Source organism: Ambystoma mexicanum, chromosome 4q, assembly GCF_040938575.1.
Source record: "Ambystoma mexicanum isolate Mex_15411 chromosome 4q, UKY_AmexF1_1, whole genome shotgun sequence".
In the NCBI taxonomy this organism is placed as follows: Eukaryota; Metazoa; Chordata; class Amphibia; order Caudata; family Ambystomatidae; genus Ambystoma; species Ambystoma mexicanum.
The window spans coordinates 900,430,065-900,447,961 of NC_090928.1; the positions used below are offsets into that span (position 1 = coordinate 900,430,065).

The 17,897-nt window shown below is 46.5% G+C and overlaps 1 protein-coding gene across 4 annotated transcripts in view; it reads left to right on the forward strand.

Annotated features, from left to right (window-relative positions):
• Positions 1-17,897, forward strand: part of THADA (THADA armadillo repeat containing) — a 2,999,906-nt gene that overhangs the window by 1,002,707 nt on the left and 1,979,302 nt on the right. For all 4 annotated transcript variants that reach the window (XM_069608464.1, XM_069608463.1, XM_069608465.1 and 1 more), the window contains exon 18: positions 2,981-3,116. In XM_069608464.1, the coding sequence (XP_069464565.1) occupies positions 2,981-3,116 (136 nt within the window). The remainder of the gene's footprint in view (positions 1-2,980; positions 3,117-17,897) is intronic.

Consider the following 17,897-nt stretch of genomic DNA (forward strand, 5'->3'; position numbering starts at 1 on the left):
ACAGAGGTGAGCGCGTAGCCGTAGATGACACTCCAATAATTCGTTTAAAAAGAGAGAGAAAAGGCAGAGTAGGAAAATAACACAGTACCAAGACTTTTAAGAAACCACAGCAAGTCAAGAAAGGTAGGGTCTACTGTAGAGCAAAAAGTTCATAGGCCAGGCCCACTCTTGGAGAGAGCAAGGCGGAATGTGCCCAAGATCACACAGTGGAAATGCACTCAAAGTCTTTGCAGAAAAGTCAAGAAGAGGTTGGATCAGTTCAGAAAGGCAAAGTTAGCAGGTCTGAGGTCAACCCAGTTAGAAAGTCAAGGATTTACAGGACACCTTGGACAATCTGTTGCAAGGGAGACCAGGCGGGACAGAGTACCTGAAATAGTGAGAAAGCTCCAGCGGTGGCAGTTGTTCCTGGCAGCGGTTGCAAGTCGTGGCTTCGACCAGGGGAAGAGATGATCTCGACGAGGAAGAAAGCTGGAGGTCGTTGCACTGCCAGGGAAGAAACCAGCTGCGGAGTTCCCGATTAAAAGGTACAACCCTTTTATTTGCGGTAGTGGTGAAGCGTGACTATCCGGCCGCCGGGGTGCTTGGCATGGGCGATTCGACCACGAGACGTTCCAGGAAGGCGAAAAAGGCAAACTGGTTGGTCCCACCAGCTCAAAGGGAAGAAGACTCTCCTGGAAGAAGATCTCCTCTGTCGTTGGGGAAGTGGTGAGTTCGGACAGTAGGGTTCCACCGGTGGTGTCGTCGTCGTAGATGGCTCAGCTTCTCCCCTCTTCGGATTCTTTAGGTCCTGTGGCGACTTCTGAAGTTCCAGTCCCCAAAGCCCTGCTTTTATGCAGCAAAACCCCCATTCAATAGCCTAGCTGTCACTCAAACATGCTCAGTCCAGGGTGCCTAATCCCCCTCCCACACATCCTGTAGACCCCAGACAGAGTGGCACCATTTGGAGGGCTTCTGTGGAGAAGCCCGCCAAAAAGTGGAACATAGGGCTCGACTTGGATTAGAGTTTCAGAGGCGAACACAAACGTCATTTTAAAACAGAGTCCTGGCAAAAAGACCCAACCGGGGAATAAATATTAAATAAATAACCCAGCGGTATCTTTAACATTGCACCAAAAAGTGGTGCGTTTAAAATGAATGGGAAAATCCCATAGGAAATATTCCGGTGGAATATTTCGCGTGATATCCACTGCCACCAGCCAGAAACTCGACAAGTGGGGACTGGACAGTGTCCCCTTGGAAAACAGACCCAGGGGCAATCGAATTACCCCTACCAGTACTTCCACAATATGATGGTTTGTACTGGTTCTGTTCACAATTTGAGACTAGTAAAGCCAATGGTGACTTTACATGCCCTGGGAGACTGTAGTCAGTCCCAGGGTATGGAGTCTATGTTTGGGGGTCACTATGACACCCCTGTGTTACTACACTGAGGGTGCTGTGTAACACACATACCAAAAACACATGAAGCCCTATGGAGTAAAAGACCCCATAGCCTATAAAACACATTTATAGTCAAAGGACATACTCAAATCATGCCTAAGAGTGGGAAATAAAGAGTCTCACTCTTAGCAGGAGAAATAAATAAACCCCAAAAATCCAGCAAAGCTGCTGGGGGGCTCACTAGTTTTGGGAAATTAGCCTTAACAGAGAATTCTCCCTAACAATTAGCCATCACACACAAGTGCCTTGTGCTCACATCCCCCTCATACCTGTCTGAGAAAATTGTCAGAGCCACATCCTCCAGGCCTAAGAGAGCTCGTCATGCCAATGAATTGTGCATCCCCACAATAAAAAGGATCAAAGCCGGAGGCACCAGCTTCCTTCACCTTGCTCCTAAGCAATGGAATGCCTCACCGAACACCCTCAGGGCTGAAACTTCACACATGTCTTTCCGGAAAACCCTAAAATCTATTCTATTCATCTAATCCTACACCTGCTCACAACAATCTTTGGCCCCAGTCACGCACTCCACAGACCCTGTCCAGTCTGTCTGTCTGTTTATAACATATCCTCCTATTAGTGACCCCCCATATTATTGTCACTAACTTGTTACCTACTGTTATCAGGTTCACTGTAACCACAAACCACAGTCAGGCTATTTCGTTGGTTCCCCTGCGCCTTTCCCCGTTTTGTTATTTTCTTGTAACTAAGTAAGTTTGCTTGTACCAGCGCCACAATGTCTCTGGGCTGCTTTGTGCGCTTTATAAATGTAAAAAATAAAATAAAATAATGTAATTCATAGCAACTTTATTGCACTATTTATTTCCATTGAATCATAATACCTTTTTTGTCACATTTATTACGATTATTTTAAGCACATTCTTTCATTGATGTGATGCACAGTTTATTGTACTTATATTCTGAGTAAGCTTGCCGTTGTTTTAGGATCTTTGTTTTTTTTAACCCTACCTTCTACTCTGTGGCCTTTCATAATTCTGTAGCACTCCCTCTCTTGTGCATGTCAACCGTCCCCTTGCAGTTGACGGTAAACCATGCAGCCCTTGCTCCAGTCCTATTTCAAGGCGTCTCCCATTAAATTGCATTATCCATTTTGCCGAATTGTACGTATATGTTCCTTGTGTCTTTGTTCTATTTATTGTTTTTCTGTGATGCAGTTTAATGGAATTATTATCCAAATAAAGTTGTCTTGACCTTTCTACACCATTGTACATTTCTGAATCCCTAGCCCCTACTTCTATAGTACTAAAGTCATACTCCAGTCCTCTCTAATATAATCCTTGATGTAGGACTAAACTTAACTGTTATGCCTCCCCTGCAATCTACTACCATCAGCCACATTAATCTTAGATTGTAGGATGTTATTCTCTACTCCCATCTGCCCCTGCTCCGGTTGCCTCTTCTGAGAAAAACGTAGTAGACAAGCTCCTCGCCACTCTAGCTGGAAAGGCAGAATTAAAGGACACATCAGTGATGTAAAGTTTTTTAATCTATTTGCATTGTTTGTGTTTTTTTGTTTCAGTAATTCGATGTTTGCTGGCACACCTCGAGCACGAGATCTTGCTTTCGGAAAAATCCTTGCTGCAAGCGGCAGCCTTGTTTCCAATGTACGGTCGGGTTCATTGTATCAATGGAGCGCTGCAGCAGGTCTCGCTAAAGTAAGTGCAGTCCAAGTTCTTTGTGTCCTGTGGGTAACTCCGGAACGTCTTTACAAATTGGTGTGTGAACACACCTTGCGAGTCTTGGATAGAGGGTTTATCGTGAACACCTTACAAGGCTTAGAAAGCGCTGTGTGAACAAAACGTTAAAAGCCTTGCAAGGTGCATTATGAGCAATGTCCAATGAGCCTCAGAGAACAACTCGCTGCAATCTTTGCCTTTATTGGAGATTGCATTATGAACAATTATTTACAAACCTGAGAGAGAGCAGTTAGAGCAGCATATTACTAGCTTTAGATTGCACATAATGATCAATGCCTCAGGGATAGGGCGCACTATGAACAATGCGCTATAATCCATGCCTTATATGGAGATTGCTCCCTGAACAATTGCTTACAAACAAAAGAGGGCAGTTTCAATAACACACATTTCAAGCCTTAGAAGGTGCATAATGATCAATGCCCTATTTGCCTTTGTAAACAGGCTCATTACCAACAATGCATTGCAAACCTTAGATAGAAACTGCATTTTGAACAATGGCTTTGATAGAGGGTGTGATTTCAGCAAGCCTCAGAAGGTGCATTATGAACAACGCCTAACAGGGCTTAGGTTGTTTATTTATGATAATCCTTCACGCCTAAGAGTGAGCATATGAACATGCCTTACTTGTGTGAGGAGCCAGGAATGAGACACGGACACAGGGTGCTCATGGTTTAACCATAAACCTTTATTGAAACAAAACAGGGTTGGAAAATGCCTCTCTGTAAGAGGTATTTCCCTACATAAAACAAAGCTAAGGTTCTGTCCAGTGTCAAGATGTCCAAAGCAAAATGTCCTGTGTCCATGTACTATTCTGGTGCTCACATTCTAAAAATCAACTCTATGGTGAAAAGGGAAGTGTCTTTGGCCTTGAGTAGTGTACAAAATGTTCAAAAAGGAAATGCGTAATTCCAACACAAACGTTTCAGAAGGATAAGGTTCACATTTCAGAGGGTGGTTCCCTTCTCCTGGATTTCTCTTCACTTTGCTTTAAGAACATTGGTTCCGTAGGTTTCTTTTGGTCAACAATACAAGTAGTATGCAAAACAACCTGGCTGTTAGTCTGAATCTTGGTAGGATATCTGGTGTACTCTCCTGCCAGGTTTCTTCTCCTTTTTAATATATTTCAACAGTCTTTGGCTATTATCGATCTGTGCTTCCTCATGTGATGTACATTATACACTGTCCAATTTGACTTTGCCTGGTATGCTCTCTTGCTAGGGCTTTCTTACAGGTACAGACTTGCAACTTGAATCTGCCTGGTATACTCTCCTGCCAGGGCTTTTCTCATATGAATACTCTTGCGACTTGAATCTGCCTGGTATATTTTCCTTCCAGGACTTACTCATAGGTACACTGCGCACATTTACAAACTTGGCAAATGCCTGGTGCCCCCGCTTCTTTTGGGTGGACTCGCCGGCTCTCTGTGGTGTGCGTTGGTTCTCTCGCGGCAAGCCTGCAGCGGCTCTTCGGCATCCCGCTCCCTCTGTCCGGGTTCACTGCCTCTGCTTCGTGGCTTCTGTGCCCCTTGCGGTTTCTGTTCACCTGCTCTGAGGTTCTCTGTGCTTAATCGGCGGGGAGGCTGCCTTTCAGTAGCTGCGAACGCTTGCAGCATACCATCTCCTGCAGTCTGCAGTCCTCAACTTTTTTGCAAGCCGATTGGCTCCAAAGACCTTGCACCAGCCCAACAGTTCCTCACTCGACCCCGAGAGGACAATAATTCTCCAGCCAGCGTCCCTCTTGCATCTGGTCCACTGAGTTAAATCTCACGGCATCAAGTATGCACTTGTAACAACTAGAGCACGGCTTGTGCTCTTGGCCTCCACTGATCTTCATTACTCGTCTCAGCTTCCTCGTTACAGTACTTTCATTTTCAGGGAAGGGAAAGTCAGTTCTTGATGACTTGCATATAATGTATTGAAATGTATTCTCAGTAGCCTTGAACAGAGCGTGAGGGGAGTCATGACAATATTCTATAAGGCATGGGGAATAGAGGGGGAATTCTTAAAAGAAAAAGGGGCATTCCATGTCTCATCCGATGATGATGTGTCCCTTCCCCGAGGGATGCTTCCCACATGTGATCCTCCCTCATATATCCTCCACCAGGGTCAGGATCAGGTAGCGGCTGCCATCCCCTGGCCACATGGGGAGAGGTTACACCGCTGGGAAAGTGGTGATGACACCAGCGGATTAGTCACACTTGCCTTAGATAGAGGGTGAATTATCAACAAGACATTTTTAGCCTTATATATAGAAGTGCAATTATGAGAAACATCTTTTAAGCCTTAGATGGTAGATGCATTATGAGTTTTTATAAGTGAGCGTGTTACAAACAAGCTCTTACTAGCCTTTGATAGAGGGTGCCTTATGTTTAACGTCTTAAAAGTCTTAATAGATCGAGGACACTTTCCCTTGGACAGTTTACAGACTTGACTCGGAGGTGCAAGCATTTCAGTTTGCACCCTTTTTGGTCTTGAGCATTGCATTTAGTGGTGGAAAATAACAATGCTAGTTCTAAATTCTGCCATAGGCTGTAGTACCCTATGTACAAACATTGGTGTGCCCCTTGCCACTGTACAATCATGGGCAAGTAAAACTAAGTAAAATGACTATGGGTATTAAACTGAATTAATTCTCACAATTGATACGTTTGGTAATTAATGATGTAATGTGTTTATTTCAATTAGTTAGAATTTTAGCCCAGAGCCAACTTCCGCCTGCGGGATGGGATTGGATGTCTGCACAACTGTATTTTTCATCTCTTTAATTTTTCTTTCCGCTTGTTCTCTTTTTTCCATTATTTTTTTTGCATTTTCTTCAGGCTGCCTGCCGGGGTTCTCCAACGTTTATGTTAGGGCAAACGTTTCTTTCTCCTGCAGGTCATGCACTTGCCAATTCTCAGCGTGTGATATCTATTCACTGTGCTTGGGGGGCATGGGAACCTCTCTTCACTGGGATGCATGTCTGGCCTGCTACTTCCTCTCACACCGTGTTCTTAAGCAGTGTCTCTGGAGATGGAATGATGTCCTCAGTATCTTATCTTGTGATCTCCTTCAGTGGATCAACAAGTCAAAACTGCAACACGTAAGCTGCCCTCCTTTTTTCTCTAAGGCATCTCTGTTTGCTTTGGGGGAACCCGCATCCGGGAGAGATTCTAGCAGTTCTTCAGCTGTTTGTTACCTCACTACGAAGGCTTGAGGATCACACAGCTTGCACTGGTGGAGGCACCAATGACTCTGTGGGGCCTGTGAGAAACCTGAAGGTATTCTCACTCCTAAACCCCTTGAATCCTCTGCGCAGGTGGCTAGGGAAAGGCTATCGCTATTGGATCCCGACCCTGGGGGCGGAGAAGCGAGGGAGGATCACCTGGATGTAGGGCCCTTGGGGACTGGGAGTGAGGTGCCCTTGGGCGAGGCATGGTATCTCCATTTCCCTATTGTTATTGTTATTGTTATTTTGCATTTATATAGCGCCTTATATACCATTGGTATGGTCTGAAGGCGCTGGTAGGTTGAACGCCCTTGGGAACCGAGGTTCGAGTCAGTAGAGAGGGTGAAGAGAGTCAAAAGGTGCGTGTGCGCACAAAGTATGTGTGCAGCTGATGCGGGGCTAATGTGGTAGCTGCTTCATAGCGGTAGGTGTGGTGGTTGAGAGGTCAGGAGAATGTGTACGCTCTGGCGGAATTTATCCAGCTCGAGAGTGGCTGCGTTAGGCCTGAGGAGAAACGCCTGCTGGGGGTGTTAAACCAGCGGTGGTTACTTAGAGTGATGGGGAGTGAGCGTGAGATGTTGATATGAGAACAGTTATACCGAATGGTGTCATAGTATCCCTGTGTTCTATTTGAGTGGTGGTTTAAAGAGGAGAGTAGGCGTGGGGTGTGGTCTGGTATATGTTCATTCAAATGTTCCCGCATACCAATGCTTATTATGTACGTCACGCAATTTATGCGATCAGGAACATACTCGCGCGTTCATAGTTCGTCTTGCGTGCTCTAGTCTATCCCTCATTTTCAGTGTGCTTCATGCATGCTCTCATGTATTCCATATGCATGCACTCCTGTCCTCCCCGCGCATGCACTCCAGTCTGCCTATGCGTTCATATTACTCGACCGCTCTACGTATTTGTTGGTTTCATACATTCGTCCGCTCCACTCGTTCATCCGTTCTATGAATTCATCCGCTCTACGTATTGATCCGCTCCATGTATTTGTCCGCTCCACTTACTCGTCCGTTCTTCCCATTCGTCCGTTCCACCCATTTGTCCGTTTCACCCATTCGTCCGCTCCACACACAGACACATACACATCTGTTCTGCAAATTTATCCGTTCTACGTATTGACCCGCTCCACACACTTGTCGGCACCATTCCAGATATTTATCGGCACCATAGACTCATCCATTCCATACACTCATTTGTTCCACCTACTCATCAGTTCCACATATTTGTCCGCTCTACATACTCGTCCGTTCTATGTACACCGCTCTCCTCATCGTGCTCGTCCGATCCATAAGTTCAGCCGTTCTACCTATTCGTTGGCTCTGATTTACGTGTTCGTCTGTTCCACATATTTTTCTGCTCTGCGTACTCATACGCTCTGCTCCCCACACTCAGCCATTGCCACACTCAGCCATTCCCGACACTCAGCCATTCCCGACACTCAGCCATTCCCGACACTCAGCCATTCCCCACACTCAGCCATTCCCCACACTCAGCCATTCCCCACACTCAGCCATTCCCCACACTCAGCCATTCCCACACTCAGCCATTCCCACACTCAGCCATTCCCCACACTCAGCCATTCCCCACGCTCAGCCATTCCCCACACTCAGCTATTCTCTCCTCCGCCCTCTCATCCTCCACATACTTCCGCCCTCTTCATTCATCAGCTCTCGACACTCATCCACTCTCGACACTCATCTGAATCCACGTGCTCAAGCGCTCTACAATCATTTGCTCTCTAGACTCATCCGCTCTCCAGACACGTGCGCTTTGCAGACTCATCCGCTCTCCAGACTCATCCGTTCTCCAGACCCATCCGCTCTCCAGACTCATCGGCTCTCCAGACTCATCCGCTACTCACACTCATAACTCCCCACACTCATATGTTCCATACACTCATACGCTCCCCACACTCAGTCTCTCCCCCCACTCGGTTGCTCCCCACATTTCTCCGCTCTATATGTGCCTCTGTTCTCAGCGCTCTTCCGCTCTGCACGATCTTGCGCTCTGCACGTTCTCCAGGCTCATTTGCCAACAGCATTTATCCTCACATTCATCCATACTCATCTATACTCATCCATACTCATTCGTTCTTTCCACTCATCCGGTCGTGCCCTCTATGCTCATCCGCTCTCCTTGTTCATCCGCTCTCCACGCTCTCTTCTTTCCATTATTCAGTGATTCTTTTTCTATCTAATCATTTCCCTGTTTAGATCTACTTTATTCGTTTTAGTTCTGTTTGTCAATGTAGGTTACAATCTGGTTCGGTTACTTTTTGGTGGTTTGTTCGGTCGGTGTTATTGTGATGATGCTGGTTTGGGGCTGGTTGGTTTTAGGGAAAGAGCCAGGTTTTCAGTAGTTTGCGGAAGGCCGTTAAGTCCTGAGTTAGGCGGATGTGGGGTGGGAGTGAGTTCCACAGGGTTGGGGCCAGGGCTGAGAATGATGCTCCGCCTAACCTGACTGAGTTTGTTTTAGGGATTACTAGGAGGCCGGCTGAGCTTGATCTAAGGGTGCGGGTAGGGTGATAAGGTGTTTGATTTTTTTGAAGATAATGGGGTCCAGTTTTATGTAGAGCTCGATGGGTGAGGCATAGGGTTTTGAAAGCCACCCTACGGGCTACCGTAAGCCAGTGCAGTGTCTTAAGGGCTGGGGATACGTGGTCCCTTGGACCGAGCGCAAGAAGCACTTTGGCTGCTGCGTTTTGAGATATGGAAAGATGCGCCTAAGGTTTTTGAGGTGGTAGTGGCAGGACTTTGAGACATTGTTGACTTGGCGTGAGAGTGTTAGGTCGGAGTCCAGGGTGCATCCAAGATTTTTTACTGTGTTAGAGGGGGTCGGTGAGTTGCCCATGGCGGGTGGCCAGGGTAGTGGGTGCGGAAGAAAATCTGAGTTGCCGCAGACCATGATTTCTGTTTTGGAGGGGTTTAACAGGAGGTGGCTTTGGGTCATCCAGCGTTCGATGTTAAGGAGGCAAGAGGTCAGGTTGGGAGTTGGGTTTCGTGTTCAGGAACTTTAGAATTAGTTGAGTGTCATCTGCGTAATTGTAACACAGGATGTTGTGAGCACGAATTATTGGTGGGAGGGTGATCAGGTAGAGATTGAACAGGAGGGCGGATAGACATGCTCCTTGTGGGACTCCTTTGTCAACTGGTCGGGCTTGTGATGTAAAGTTGGAGAGTGTCGTTATTTGGTGCCTGTCTTTGAGGAATGAGGCTATCCATTTAAGGGCGGTTCCACGGATTCCTAGGGAGTGGAGGCGGTCAAGGAGTATTGAGTGATTGATCGTGTCAAAGGCGGCTGACAGGTCGAGAAGGATTAGTGCGGCGCATCCTGCAGAGTCAGCAGTCATTTTTAGGTCATCCCAGATCGAGGATAGGGTGGTTTCAGTTCCGTGGCAAGATCTGAATCCTGATTGGGCAGGGTCTAGGAGATTGTTGGCTTCAACAAAGGCATTTAGTTGGGAGTAGGCTGTTCGGTCAATGAGTTTGGCAAGGAACCTGGTGTTAGAGATCGGGCGGTAGTTTTTTGGCTCGAGAGGGTCGAGTGAGGGTTTTTTAATCAGAGGTTTGACGTGCACTAATTTGAATGCATCTGGAAAGATACCGGAAGAAAGGGAGGCGTTTATGATAGATCTTGCGTATTCTCCTGCACAGGTGGAGGCAAAGATTTCTTTAAGGGTTATGGCTGGGCAAAGGTCCAGTGGTGATCCAGATGGTTTGCGGTCGGATAGGAGTTTGAGAAATTGTTCTGGTGATATTGGACTGAAGGATTCGAAAGTTGGTTGCGTAGTGGTCGCAGTTGGTGGGCTGGCCGGTACGGGCTGAGGATTGCCTGGTGGTTGTAAGAGAGCCTGTTTGGTGGTCAGAGTTTTTGTCCTTTCAATGGCCGTGGAGTAGAAGTGGAGGGAGAGTGAGTCACATAGTGATTGTGACGCGGTCGGGGTGGTTGTGTTACATGCCGGTTTGGTGAATTCGGAGATAATTTTGTGAAGTTCTTTGCATGGGTTTTTGCAGTTTAGGATTCGTGAGTTGTAGTGGGCCTTTTTTGCTTACCGGATTTCGGCTTTGTACTGGTACAGGTGTCGTGCCAAGGTGGTCCTGCTGTCTTGGGTTTTCTCTTTATGCCATTTGCGTTCTAGGTATTTGTAATGTCGTTTAGTGTTCTTTAACTCAGGAGTGAACCATCTGGGGAAAAGGCCAAGTCGGGTTGATGGTTTGCACGAGGGGGTCAGGCGCATCAGGGATGAGTTGAGCCATGAATCAAAGGCCTCAGGGGTTAGTTGATTGTTGAGATGGCAGGTAGGTTGTGGAGACTGGAGGAGTGCCTCGGCTAGGTCCGGGGTGATTATTAGTTTCTTCCAGCTTTTGCGAATGTTCGGAGGTTCAGATACGAGTATGGGAAGGGGTTCAGGTGAGTGGATGGCGAACGAGAGAATGAAGTGGTCGGACCAGATGATAGGTGTGGGTGGCATTAGATGAATCAGGGTGTTGGAGCTGAAGATGGCATCAAGAGTGTGTCCTTTATAATGAGTCGGGCCGTTTATGTGGGGTTGGAGATTAATTGCATCTAAACCGTCAATCAGGGAGTATGTCATGGGGTTGGAGGGGATGTCGAGCCATATGTTGAAGTCTGCAAGAAGGGTGAGGTTGGGATGGTTTAGTTGGCGGGTGGAGATGGAGTCGCAAAGGTTGTTTGCGAAGTGTCTATCATAGCCAGGGGGCCTGTAGATTATTAGGAAGCTGTACGAGAGTGAAAGGGAGAGGTATAGTTTAACAAGGAGCGATTCGCAGGATGGAATGGAGGGTTGGTTGTCGATGATTGAGGCGCGGAAGAGGGATTTGAAGACGAATGCTACCCATCCTCCCCTGGACGTGCGGTTCAGTGGGATGAGGGAGTAGTCCGGAGGAAAAGCTTCATTAGCGATTGGGCCGAAGTCATCAGAGAACCAGGTTTCAGTGATGAAAACTAGGTCTGGTGTGGCAGAGGAGAGGAGGTCAAAGATGGAATGTCTGTTTTTTGCTACTGATCGGGCGTTAAATAGGATGCAGTTCACATCGGCAGCTAAGGATGGTCTCGGTGTTGGAACGGGACGGGGCGGTGGTGGGGGGTGTGGACGGAAAGGGGTAGGGTGGGTGATGATAGATGGGAATAGTGGTCGAGCAGTGAGATTGGCTGGGTTCGGGTGGGGTTGGGAGGCTGTGTGTGATAGGATGGTCGGGTTTTGGTTGGGGGGTTTGAAAGAGGGATGTTGGCGGTTAGGAGTTTCAGTTGGAGTTGATGAGAAATCGAGGTAGAGGGGTTTCAGGCACGGAGAAGCGACGGGGGAAGGAGGGGATTGCGGGATAGAGGTGATGGGTCGAGACAGGGGAGGCGAGGAGTGCTGGGAGATTGAGGGGGACCAAGAACGTTTCCTCTTTAGTTTCTTTGCTGCGACTGGTGTGTGGGAGAGAGTAGGGGGGTCGGAGGGTGAGCAGGAGGCAGCTTCGGTTCTTGCTAGGGCTAGCCGTGCAGTTTTTAGGGAGGGGAAACGGTGTGGTCGAGGGTGGAGGGCGGCAGGGGTATGAGGGGAGGGCGGGAGGTGGGTGATTGCAGGGTGGGGTGTGCTAGGTATTATAGTGAGGGGAGCGGGTATGGGAAGTGCTGGTGGGTCGGGGTGGGGTTCAGGGGAAGAGTGGTTTTAGGGTGGGTGGTTCGCCATCGTGCTCCCCTGGCTTGGTGTTTGGAGAGGGGAAAGGCAGGGAGAGAGGGAGAGGGTGGGGGGGTTTAGGGGGGGCGGGATGGGAAGGAAGACTGATCGGAGGAAGGGGGTGGTCCATGGGAGATGTTTCTGACTGATTCTGGTGGAGTGGGTGCACTCATGATTGGTGTAAGCTTAAAGGATGGTTTAGGAGGGCTTTCTGATTGTAGTTCTAAGATCGGTGATGACACGCTTTTAGGTACGCTTCAAGGTTCAACTGCTCAAAGATGGTATTAGGTTTAATTGGTGCTTTTCTAGTTACAGTTGTAGATAGAGATTGTTTTAGTTTATTGGGTACACTTCTAAGTTCGTTTGTCCCCAGGGGGATATTCGGTCAGCCTCTAGATTCTATTTGCTTAGAGGGGGTGTTAGATTATTAGTCACAGTTTTAGATTCTATAATATACAGTGGTACTGTTGGTTATACTGATAGGATTGAGTAGGGCACGGTAGTGGTGGACTTTTCCAATTCGCCTTTATACTGGGACGGTGTTTTGCGTGGATCTAAATCAACTTTGTAGTCACCATTTAGATTCTACATTGCGCAGTTATACTGTTAGTTATTTCTAAGTTAGAGTTGCATAGATAGGTTGTTGGGCGCACTTCTAGATTCACAATTTAGCCTGTTGGGTACACTTCTAGATGCAGCTTCTAAGTGCGTTTCTGGATTCAACTTTTCTGAGGGGCTATTGGGCACACTTCTAAGTGCTTTCCTCAGAGAGGCTATTAGGCGCAACTTCAGAAAGCGATTGGGACACTATTAATGCAATTGGGAACACTTCTAAATGCAACTTTCCTCAGAGAGGCTATTGGACGCAGCACCTAAACGCAATTGGGAACACTACTAAATGCAATTGGGAACACTTCAAAATGCAATTGGGAACACTTCTAGATGCAGTTGGGGACACCTCTAAATGCAGTTGGGGACACTTCTAAATGTGACTTTCCTCAGAGAGGCTATTGGGTGCAACTTCTAAATGCAATTGGGAACACTTCTAAATGCACCTTTCCTCAGAGAGGCTATTGGGTGCAACTTCAGAATGCAATTGGGAACACTTCTAAATGCAGTTGAGAACACTTCTAAATGCAGCTTTCCTCAGAGAGGCTATTGGGCGCAACACCTAAGTCCAATTGGGAACACTGGTAATGCAATTGGGAGCACTTCTAAATGCAACTTTCCTCAGAGAGGCTATTGGGCGCAACTTCAAAATGCAATTGGGAACACTTCTAAATGCAGTTGGGAACACTTCTAAATGCAGTTGGGGACACTTCTAAATGCAGTTGTGGACACTTCTAAATGCAGTTGGGAACACTTTTAAATGCAGTTGGGAACACTTTTAAATGCAGTTGGGAACACTTCTAAATACAGTTGGGGACACTTCTAAATGCAGTTGGGAACACTTCTAAATGCAGTTGGGGACACTTCTTAATGCAGTTGGGGACACTTCTAAATGCAGTTGGGAACACTTTTAAATGCAGTTGGGAACACCTCTAAATGCAGTTGGGGACACTTCTAAATGCAGTTGGGGACACTTCTAAATGCAGTTGGGGACACTTCTAAATGCAGTTGGGGACACTTTTAAATGCAGTTGGGAACACTTCGAATATGCAATTGGGAACACTTTTAAATGCAGTTGGGGACACTTCTAAATGCAATTGGGAACACTTCAAAAATGCAGTTGGGGACACTTCTAAATGTAACTTTCCTCAGAGAGGCTATTGGGCGCAACACCTAAGTCCAATTGGGAACACTGCTAATGCAATTGGGAGCACTTCTAAATGCAATTGGGAACACTTTTAAATGCAGTTGGGAACACTTTTAAATGCAGTTGGGAACACTTTTAAATGCAGTTGGGAACACTTCTAAATGCAATTGGGAACACTTCAAAAATGCAATTGGGGACACTTCTAAATGTAACTTTCCTCAGAGAGGCTATTGGGCGCAACACCTAAATGCAATTGGGAACAATGCAATGCTGGGATTCCGAGTTTGACTATAGAGGGACTGATGCTGAGTTAGAGGGGTGGTAGGGTAGTATGGCTTGAAGTAGTATTGACAACCAACCCTTCCCCAACCTTCATGGGCTGTTATAAGCTAGTTCCCCTCATTTCTCCAAATATGACACTTGACAGTACTGGGACGTAGAAGAGGAAACTAAGAGCAATGAAGACTACACTCTTTTACCACTCTGGTACTGGGACGAGGAAGATACCTGCTAAGAACTGTAAGGGTCAGGCACGTCCCTTTGATTGAGGTCAGACGGGGCAAATTGGACTTTCTCACCTGCAGCCAGTCAGGGGGCTACAGGTGTATAAAAGGAGATCAGCCCATTAACAAAGAGAGCGACAGGAGAAAGCATCAGGGGACCTTATTTGAGAAGCACACTGAGACGCTGCGGTCTGCAGAGAGAGTGTGGAGGGGATGCCCCTTTCCCTTGTGTTCAGGATGCTCCTTCCCCTGTGTTTAAAGGTCGACACAGTCCCTGAGGGACAGGAGTTGAACCCCTGACATGAAAAGCACAAGGCTGTGCGATCCGCGCTACTGGTAAGGCTGTGAACGCAACCAGTGAGTTTCTAGCAATTGAGAAACCCGGTGTGCAAGCGTTTGAACTTTTCCTTTTTCAAGGAATACTTTGTATCGGAGTGGTCGTGTGTTTAAGGAAACACATTTTCGAAGGTCTCCGTTTAAACCATTGTCAACTATTGAACTACCAGGAATACTTTGTATCTGAGTGATTGTATGTTTAAGGAAACAAGTTTTCGAAAGTTTCAGAATGCTGGGCATTCTGTTTAACGCAAACTAAAGGAGTGTTAAACAGCGGGTTGAATTGAAAGTGTGTTAAGAGTACAACCCATGTCTATTGAATACCGAACTGAATAAAAACTTTACAAATAAGTCAAGCTGTTCTATATTGAATTCTAAAATGAACAAACCTTTAAATCTATGGAAAACCATTGTATGCTGAATTCCAAAGTGAATGGAACTTTAACATTGAACCAATGCGAGGTATATTGAATTCAAAATTGTGTGAAAACTAAATATAACAGAAAAATACATTGAAAGCAGAATTAACTCGAACCCTTAAGTTTATTCCAACACAGTTAAGATATTCACATAAAAAAACAATCCTAAAAAGAGGGCACAAGTGTGGCAAAGAACCCTAGAAAGACAAAGGATATTTTTGTGATACTTAAATTAAGTCTTGGGGAAGAGAGCCCTGGGACTTGAAACATTTGCTGAGTTGAGGACAGAGTCTCATGGTTCTTTTGTGTTGGAACTGTGTTACTTGGAACTTTGCGGAAGAGAACCCCAGAGTATTGGTTAAAGCTGTATCATTCTGAACTTAAGAAAGGTCATTTTTAGCCTTTTGTTAGAACTGTTTTATACTTGGGGAATGGAGCTGGAAGAAGCTCCGAATTTTATGTTGGACACTGTTTCTTTTGGTGGTTGACATCCCTACACATTTTATAGATTAGTTGTGAGGGCAAGTAAAGGTTTTGGACACAGATATATCCTTAAGTTGAACTCTTTGACTCAGATTTTCCTTTGTTTCATTTAGGTAGGGAAATCCCACCTTAGCATAGGGAAAGTTTGGCCTTTCTCCATCCTAACATTTAAATTAATAAATTGCTTTATTTTGAATTCTGAATCTGTTGTCTGTGTGTTGCTTCATGATGACTTCTGGTACTCTGGGTACCCTTTTGGCAACTGCTCCCTCCGAGATTCCAAACACAGAAGCAGGACAAGCTACAGAAAAGAGCAGGGTGCAGCAACTCCAGTTCCCTGCAACAGGCAGAGCCAGCTCGGATGACATGAAAGAACATCTTGCCTTCTTAGCATGATGTTTTCATAAGCGGATAGGTGGGTTGGCAGTCCTTTAACTGGCGGCAGAGAACAGAGTCCTTATTTGAGTTCTGGGGTTTTAAAACCCCAAGAGGCTCAGCATACCGTTAGCATACCGTCAGAGATGGCTACGGTTTGACAGAAACCTCTTTTGGCAGCTACTAACAAAAGCTTGAACTCTGGTACAGACAATTGGCTCCCGAGAATTCGTCCAGCTGTACACCCTCAGCTATCCACATCTGCAATAGCAGCTGCCTGACTTTTTTTCCACACCTGCAGCAAGTGTGTCTTTCTGTTTTTCCTCTAACCTCTTAACAGCACCAACGGGTAAACAGGAGAGACTGCTAGATAGCCTCGACATAGTCTATGACAATGCTGTGTTGTTCTTCAAGCAAATCAGCAGTTTCTAAGGAGATAGCAGATTTCTGCAAGAATCTTCCCTCTGAGTGCCAAGCAGCATTTTGCACTTTGCACAGACCTGGTTTTGTTCATTGTACCTGAAGGACGCTTACCTGCATGTTTCAATTAGGCGTCGGTAGGAATTTCTTAATTTGTCCCTGGTGGGAAGGTATTACTAATACAAGGTGCTACATTTTGGCTTTAATGCAGTGCAGAGAATGTGTACAAATCGGATGACAGTAGGAGCCTCCCATTTTGGGTTAAGGGTAATCCACATAGATCAGTACTTGGACAAATGGTTGGTCAGAGCTTCCTGGGACCAGGCAGCACTGGATTACCTCTGAGTTCCTGCTGTCTATCGTCTGACTTGGACCTGTTGGGCAACCAGAAGAAGTTTTTTCCCTAAGCAATCCATCAGTTTTGTGTGGGACTCGGTGCAAGCAATCATGTTTCCCACCTAGGAGAGGATGTTGGACTTGATTGTCATGAACCACCGAATTCGGCCCTTCTGGACTTCGTGGTCCATGATGCACCGCGGCATAAGCTCAGTGACTCCTCCAAGTTGGCTGACGGCCCAGAAACGCTGCGCTCTAGCCTTTGCGCGCAACACTCTGCTTCCTAGAAAACAGACACGCCCCCGCGGCTCTGCGCGTCTTTGCGCAACTGCTTGGAGTTGCGAGACGTATGTTTCGAGTCCGTTCACCGTGCTATCGTCAGATCTTTTCCTTTTTTCTCCCTTCCTGGAACCCTCCTCCAGATTCTTACCTTACCCGCTAGCCTTATCCCACATCCCGGACTCTGTCTTGCGCTCGTACCGAGGTGTCTCAAACATCCTCTGAGCGTAGGACATTTGCTCCGATTCATAGATAACATTCCTGGATACTGAACGCTATCCGGCTTAGGCAGCCGGCTACCACGCTGGAACCCGAAGACTCGTGCTCCAACCTGTACAAGTCTCGGACAGTGAGGAAGAAGGAAGTCGCATCCAAGAAGACCACAAGCAAGGAAAAACAAGTGAGAAAGAGAGAAGCTTGTGACATTGATGGTGGTGACGTTTCACTTTCTCTCTAGCTACCAGACCTCAGACTTCCAGTCGTTTCTGTACCTCATCAAATCATGTGTGCTTGTTGGTCCCTTTCGCCAGGCTCAGAATGAGGCAGTTGGCATGATCATGAGACTAGCTCCAAGATCCTAAATGGGCCAGCATCCCAAACATCCTTCATTGGGGACCTGCTATGGGGGTTAACAAAGTCCAAACTTCTGAAGGGGCAGCACTTTTGGATCCTTTTCACAAGGTATTCACAACATAGTTGCCCCTCTGTAGCTGGGGAGCCATGCTTCTGGATTTCGTGATCCAGTCTTTTGCCCAGCTTGGATTAGCAGAGCATTCTAAATCTTCTGATGTTACGCACCATTTTCTTGCCACTGGAAGCTTTTCTTCCCATCATTTCATGCAAAGTAGTGTTAGTTTGAACTGACAACGCTACCTGCATTTTTTACATCACCAAGTGGGGAGGGCACAAAGTTTCTTGTCTTATGTGCTC